This window comes from Lolium perenne, chromosome 4, assembly GCF_019359855.2.
Source record: "Lolium perenne isolate Kyuss_39 chromosome 4, Kyuss_2.0, whole genome shotgun sequence".
Taxonomy (NCBI): domain Eukaryota; kingdom Viridiplantae; phylum Streptophyta; class Magnoliopsida; order Poales; family Poaceae; genus Lolium; species Lolium perenne.
Genome location: NC_067247.2, coordinates 265,781,255 through 265,788,324, shown reverse-complemented (window position 1 = coordinate 265,788,324; position 7,070 = coordinate 265,781,255). Strand labels below are relative to the sequence as shown.

The 7,070-nt window shown below is 48.2% G+C and overlaps 2 protein-coding genes across 2 annotated transcripts; both read right to left on the bottom strand.

Annotated features, from left to right (window-relative positions):
• Positions 1 to 447: 447 nt before the first annotated feature.
• LOC127329829 (phylloplanin-like) lies at positions 448 to 1,426 on the bottom strand. The gene is made up of 2 exons (XM_051356259.1): positions 1,192 to 1,426; positions 448 to 1,083 (listed from the first exon to the last, which is right to left on the bottom strand). Exons 1-2 carry the CDS (start codon positions 1,355 to 1,357, stop codon positions 731 to 733), a joined length of 519 nt encoding a protein of 172 aa, XP_051212219.1. The 5' UTR covers positions 1,358 to 1,426; the 3' UTR covers positions 448 to 730.
• A 2,574-nt stretch (positions 1,427 to 4,000) lies between these two features.
• Positions 4,001 to 4,985, bottom strand: LOC127331584 (uncharacterized). Its single transcript, XM_051357755.1, has 2 exons — positions 4,696 to 4,985; positions 4,001 to 4,575 (listed from the first exon to the last, which is right to left on the bottom strand). The coding sequence occupies exons 1-2, from the start codon at positions 4,955 to 4,957 to the stop codon at positions 4,217 to 4,219; spliced, it is 621 nt and encodes a 206-aa protein (XP_051213715.1). The 5' UTR covers positions 4,958 to 4,985; the 3' UTR covers positions 4,001 to 4,216.
• Positions 4,986 to 7,070: the final 2,085 nt, after the last annotated feature.

Genomic DNA, 7,070 nt, shown 5'->3' with positions numbered 1-7,070 from the left:
GAGTGAGGCAAATTAAAGTCGTCATATGCAAAAGGCCGAACACCTTGTGTGCATGGAGGGTGTGCGAGCTCGCCGCATATTTCGATGTGGAGTAGACGAAAGAAGAAGTGGCGAGAGGTGAGGTGTGGTTGGTGCATGGCCGGCGTCGGAATAGGTGGCCAGTGGCAATTCGGCAGGGTGGGAGCGGCCTCGAACAAGAGGAGGGGCAATGTGGTTGGAGGGAGTGGGATGGGCCGCTCGCATGTGGTACACGGCTATTGGTATCCTACGTGGCTTGAGCTATGGCACGTGTCTGGTGCACCCACAACGCCTCCCGTAGGTCGGGCGACCTTACAATGTTGGATAGATAAAAAGCTAGAACACGAGGTTGGTCGCGAATTTCTGTCCGACACACCCAATTACCATTTGGGGCGCCCTTTGAAAGACGACTGGGATGCTCTAAGCGGATAAGCAAGCACTCAATCCCATATTATATAGAATCACACGCGGTAGCTTTTATTTTTCACAAACGAATGCAGGATGCATTCTCAGAGTATATATTGCGCAATACACTTGCTTATGTATGCTTCTTAGAAGCAGTAACACATATCATGGGAGTAGATTTATAGATGTACTGAACTGGAGTGGGGAATAGTTGATCATTAGGTCCATTAATTGGCACGTAGTGTTTACTTAGGTCCGCCGTCGTATCGTCAATGGAGGACGGACACGGCCACTTACAGCCGAGCATCTAGATGACAGAGAATGGCGCTGTGGCGATGTTGAGGACGCCACCGACGACTCCGCCGATGATCTGACCAATAAGGCCGATCAGTCCGCCGAGGCCGCCAAGACCGCCGAGGCCGCTGCTGCCGCTGTCAGCACCGAGAATCTGCACCGTCGCGGCCAGCGTGCCTGTGACGCTGGCGAGGGAGACGTTACATGCTGCCAGCGGGGTGACGACGACCACCTTGCACTCTTTCTGGAGCAGAGAGGTGAGCAGCTGCGTGGAGAGCATGCGCAGGTTTATGGTGAAGGCCCCGCTGTCGTCCGTCTTCGCGGCGCCCACCACCGTGCCGCCGCACACCACCTGCACCGCGGCGTCTGGCCGGAGAAAAGAAGCAAATCGTGAGACATTCTGGTGGTTGGGATATAGCTAGCTTGTGGCAATGGCTTCCAGGCTAAGAAGCTAGCTAGAGAGGCAGTACTTACTCGGGAACACCGGAACCGCAGCCACATTGATGGAACTCCCGGCGCTGCATGGCACTATGCCGGAGATGATGCCGAGGGGAAGCTGCGTGTCCGCCTCCGCACCGTGCGGCGCCATGCCGACGGCAACGAGGAGGAGAGCGGAGAGGAAAAGGCTCTTGGTTGCCATTGCCTTGTAGCTGCTCGACCTCTCTGTTGTATGCGTGAGGATATATGCTGTGTTGTGATGTGCTGAGTATGGTGCTCATTCTGCTGCATGGATTCCCCGTCTTATAGGCGTGTGACTGTGTGAGGAGGCCAAGTTGCCGCGGTTTTTCACGACTAGGTAGCTGCAGAGCTTGCTGGTTATTGTGAATCACGGCGGCGCATGCTTGCAGTGCCCGAGCTGGGCACGCCGCCGTCCGCGTCGGGCATGGAAGGATCCAAATTTCCAAACAACTTGGCCCCTAAACGCATGGTCCAAGCAGCGAAGATCTCCATCGGTTGACGGGCACCCTTGCAAGCTTGCATGCATGGATCAGTAGCAGCACATGCCAAGCTAGAGATTTTGTATCGCACGCGCTACCTTTCTGATACGAGGTGAGGACACGCTTTATTGTTGGCAAATAATGACACGGGCCATGCCTGATTACTAGTCAGGATCATCCAACGGATAGTATGCGTAGGATACTAGCTAGCTAGCTAGCTAGAAAGGGTGCGCGCGTGATCCGTGGGCATGGAATTATTGATCTGTTTTGGTTCATGCGCCTAACACTGCCAAGAAGACGGGAGAAACTACAGCTACGTCCTTATCGATCGGATACGTACTTCATTCCCATGTTCAATCTGTTCTGCGCCTTAGGGCATCTCAGCGGGGCGACGCAAAATATTCGCAGTGTCTGTTCTGACGCAAACGTGGACCAAATATGCGCCAGAAATGCGTCTCTGCGGACGCGTCCGCGCGTCCGTTTGTGTCCGGTTGGGCTGCATGCAGCCCTCTCTCTCCTCCTTTAATCATGTATGCGCTTATTTCTAGCCACACAAACAGAATCTTTCCCTCTCTCTCCTCTCTAATCACGCATGCGGTCAGATAAATGCATCCCTGCCGCTGGAGAAGGGGCAGACGCATGCGGACATGCGGACGTTTTTTGTGTCCGTGCGTGACGCAAACGGACATAAATATGCGTCGCCCCGCTGGAGATGCCCTTAGCTGTTGGTTGCTACGGATCTGCTTAATTTGCTTTGCATGGAGATACATATTATTCCTATTGCCTTGTCTTCTAGTAAGTCCTAATACAGGTCAGGAAGCACGCTAAGCCAGAATTAATACAGTTGTATCCCTGCCAAGTGTCGAGTAATATTGTTTCTAGATAGGTGGGTGATAATCTATGACAGATGTGAGATCATGTGTACATTGTTAATTTGTTCCTTGTTTCACAATTTACACATCGTTTCACCCTGCTGGGGGTTTATGATAATTCGTTAGATTGATCATCTATTGCATTTTTTCCTGCTCTTATTTTTGTAGGGAAACATTTTGCTTGGTCATGGTGCCTTTGTATCATGGTTGATTTTCCATCAATTGCTGATTTATTTTATTTGTTGTCAAGACAAGTAAGTGCTGTTGTGTATAATTAACCAAGATTTTTTTACAGTATATATATGCAGGCTTTGTCTTACCAAAAGTTGCATTACAACAAGGAAACACAACTCTACTCTACTCTAAAGCGTCTTAGATGTGTCCTTGTAATACAAAAAAGTAGTGATCATTTGTTCAACATTTAAGGTGTGTAATGTCCGGTTGACGCCAAATCTCGTTTCGAGTGTGATTCACATTATAGTCTTGTTTTGACTCTGCATACTAGTACGAAAAGCACATAAGAGGACAAATATAATGTAGTCTTAAAGGACAAATATGTGATGTGGCTGCCATGGGGTTACAAATCATGGTGCAATCTGAATGTCGATATTCATGCCACTCCCGTTAAATAATGAAGGATAATCTTAAAGTACACAACGGATAATCTTGGCGAGGAGGACAATCTTGGTGAGGCGGATAATCCTAAAGTACACAATGAATGAGAAGATATTGATCGGATGTCGGTTGGGAAATAGCTATTTGTAAATTAACCCGGTCACTCCAGTTAAATAATGGATGTTTTATTTGGAATTGGTTATAGTTCATGCATGGGAATAAGGTGCAATTAGTTATTATAATACATTATGTCATGTCAAAGTTTAATCTTATCAATCATGATAACATATCATTTTTGTGTGTGGAAGCGTCATCACTATTAGGGATGGCACCTGCATGTTATGGTTATGGGTAGAGCCACCCCATACCTGTACCTGTCAATCTTGACCTTACCCGTCACCCGTACCCATACCTGTCAACGGGTGCAAGCTTTTCCCATACCCATCACCCGAAAGGGTAAATAGGTACCCGCAGGTAAAAATACCCGCTTACAACACATCAAATTGACCAAAAAATAGCATTAATAAAAACATGCTACAATAATTTCTAAAAACAAAACGTTACAAACACATATAATTACGAACAAGAGCATATTATAAACTACCATAGATATCGAATATAGTTCCTTAAGTTTCCCAATGCTAGAGACTGTGTGTAGGTACTAGCTAGGGAGGTGGGATGGGATCGATGTTAATCTTAGAGTATGGTATAAAAATGGTTCATGACTGGATACATTTACATCCTTGTATGTAACATGGATTGGTCCGATAAAGCCAATTTTTTCATAGACTCCAGGACTAGAGGGGATGTTGAGACTGTGAACAATAACTAAGCAACCTCAGAGTCACACACAATTAATGACACAAACAAATATAGCTTTATTTTCCACATACATATAGGGACTGGTATTTGTTACACATTACATGGTACGAGACATACTCCATAAAGCAGGGTAGGTAATTGACCATTAGGTCCATGGTTACTTTCATACATACATATTGTTTTCTTCTTAGGTATTTATAATTCCGCCGTGCCGTCGATTGACAGGGGCGCCGCCGGTGATGTACCGAGCGTCTAGACGACGGAGAAGGGCAAGGGGATGATGTTAATGATGCCGCCTAGCAGGCCGCCGACGATCTGGCCGATGAGGCCAATCAGACCGCCGAGGCCTCCGAGACCACCGCTGCCGCTTCCACTGCCACTGCCGCTGTCACCGAGGAGCTGCACGGGCGCAGTCAGCGTGCCGGTGACGCTGGCCAGGGACGCGTCGCATGCGGCCAGCGGGGTGACCACCACCACCTTGCACTGGTTGCCGAGCAGAGGGGCGAGCAGCTGCGTGGTGACCGTGCCCATATTCATGGTGAAGGCTCCGCTGTGGTCCGTCTTCGTGCTGGCCATCACCTTGCCGCTGCACATCAGCTGCACGGCGGCGTCTGTCCGGAGCCAAGAGGAAACAAAACGAGACAAGGGCATAAGGCGGTGCGCCGCAGAACAGAACAGTTGCATTATTGTTTAAGTGGCATTCAGGCAAGATAAACAGCAGGGGTCCTTACTGGGGAACGCCGGAACCGTGGCCGCGTTGATGGAACTCCCCGCGCTGCATGGCACCACGCCGGCGACGAGGGCAAGGGGAGCCTTGTTCGCCTCGGCATCGTGGGGTGCGAAGCTGACGGTGACGATGAGGAGGAGAGCGGCGAGAAGACCCTTGGAGGCTGCCATTGATCCACTCGAGCTCTGTGCTGTATGAGTGAGGAGATGTGCTGCTGCTAAGTGTGGTGCCTCATGCTGCTGCTTCGATCCTGTATTTATAGGCATACTTGAGGCTGCGAGGAGGCCAAGTTGCCGCGGTTTTTCACGACTGGCGAGGTAGATGCAGCCTGAATACTTACTTGCAGGCTTGTGCGTGCATGCGCATGCTCGCAGTGTTAGAGCGGGACACGCTGCTGTCGGCGTCGGGCGTGGAATGGATGGCCGGATGCGAACAACTTGGCTCAAGCGCATGGCGCAAGCAGAAGAATCCCAGTCAGTAGCAGAATACGCCAAGCTAGGGATTTTCTAGGGCATGCGTATCATTGGCAAATGATGGAGTCAAACAACGACTCCACAGTGTCCGCAGAGCCTTGCATTGCATCGGCTTGCATAGAGTACTACGAGAGCTTGCTGGCCTATGGCGCGCGCGTGATTGGCGCCGGTGGACATCCACGGCCGGCGTGCTCAATGGGAGCATGCCTGCGACATTAATTCTCGTTTGGCTCTGCCTAACGATGCCAAGAGACTGGGCGAATCCATGTCGATGGTTTCCTACTTCCTTCCGATGACCATGATCCGTAATCCTAGTGCTGTGATGTCTAGTTGTGCGCCATTGGTTGCTTTCCCGTGTCCTGATCTCGACACTCCCTCCGAATTCAAATAACCGATGGGCGCCCTCACTCATTTGGTTACAGCGGTGAGAGAAATGACTCATTTGACAGTTTTGAATTGTAACTCACTTAACCGGAAAAAAGTAATCAGTTATAGTCACACTTGCAACTAAGGGCATGTACAGTGGTTCCGTCGATGGGTGTCTGTATTAAGTCCCCACGTCAGCTACAGACAGAGCTAAAGACAGTCCAGGGACAGCACGTACAGTGGAGAGTCTTTTGATCTGTCTATAACCACCCAACCGCTTGCTAATCATGCTAAATCAGCTCAAAGTCCATCTCTGTAGTCTGCCGTGTGTTCATACACTCTGACCGCATAGAATGCTACTTTGAAAGAAAAAAAGCAGCGTATATATTCTCAACAAAGATGAGTATGTCACATGCATGAGGATTGACCAGAAGTGAACTACGTAAATGAAGGTTGCAAAATTTACAACAAATGAAACATATGTAAACTTGAATTGCTACCGAATTATTACAAATTGGAATCTTTAATGGACAAAAGGAATAAAATATAAAAATTATTTGAAAGAAAAAAAGATAATAATTATTCACTCGTTCTGGAATTTTTGCCAGATATGCTCAACCAAATCCTGCTTGAGTTTCTTATGTGTCGCCCGAGCACGAATAGAGGAATTTCTTTGTAGCACATCCGCGAAGCAGATAGTCCACAATTGACCTCTGGCGGTAAAGCAAAAGATCCCTCCTGAATTCTCGTTCAAGCCACTCATTATATGTAAGCCATTTTGTGTCCTCATTAATAGCGCGCCAACACTCCATGTGATGAAACTTTGCTTTGTAATCAGACTCATAGAAAGCATGGGCTTTCTCCAATAGCTGAGCATCGGACTGTCCACTAGCATATATAGCGGAAGCCTTGGTATATGAGCATTGGAACTGGTAAACTAGCTTATTAAGACAATGCCAATGATCCTTTGCTTGCTTCACTTGTCTTGTACGGTTTTTGGGGGTGGTGCTGTTGAAGACACGAGTCACATCTGTCCAATACTGATCACTCTTTTTGTTGTTCCCGTTAATTGGGTCAGTAGAGCAACGTAACCATGCACTCATCTACATCATGAAAAAATTATATTAGTACTCTTGTTGACATAACAATTCTACAGACGGACTCGAGCGGTTTTCCTTTTCTCTCTCCCCCACGTCCTCAAATTTCCTACGTGGCTAGTGTTACAGACAGCTGAGTAGATATCATTGTACATGCCCTAACAGATCTCCCAAAAATATCAATTGCAATTCAACATGTAACTAGAAAAATGTTAATTGCAAGGGCCGGATTTTTGGAGCAGGTGCGCGTTGCGCACCCGCACTGTTCACCCTTCCATTAGCACATTAGCTACAGTAAATTGACAGTCAGTTTTTGGCCACTTCTTGCCATCTTTCCTTTTAGTTGGCAGAGAGCCAGAGACTGCGCAACCCGTGAGAAAGAAGAATCTGCATGCATCTTTTGAGAGAGAGGAGAGAGAGAGGAGAGTGCGGCCTGCTTCTTT

Excerpts from the sequence above, each read along its gene's own strand:
- LOC127329829 (XM_051356259.1), bottom strand. The coding sequence starts at position 1,357 with ATGGCAACCAAGAGCCTTTTCCTCTCCGCTCTCCTCCTCGTTGCCGTC. Across the intron at positions 1,084-1,191 it reads TGCGGTTCCGGTGTTCCCGA|ACGCCGCGGTGCAGGTGGTG; the intron begins GTAAGTACTGCC and ends TTCTCCGGCCAG.
- LOC127331584 (XM_051357755.1), bottom strand. The coding sequence starts at position 4,957 with ATGCCTATAAATACAGGATCGAAGCAGCAGCATGAGGCACCACACTTA. Across the intron at positions 4,576-4,695 it reads CACGGTTCCGGCGTTCCCCA|ACGCCGCCGTGCAGCTGATG; the intron begins GTAAGGACCCCT and ends GGCTCCGGACAG.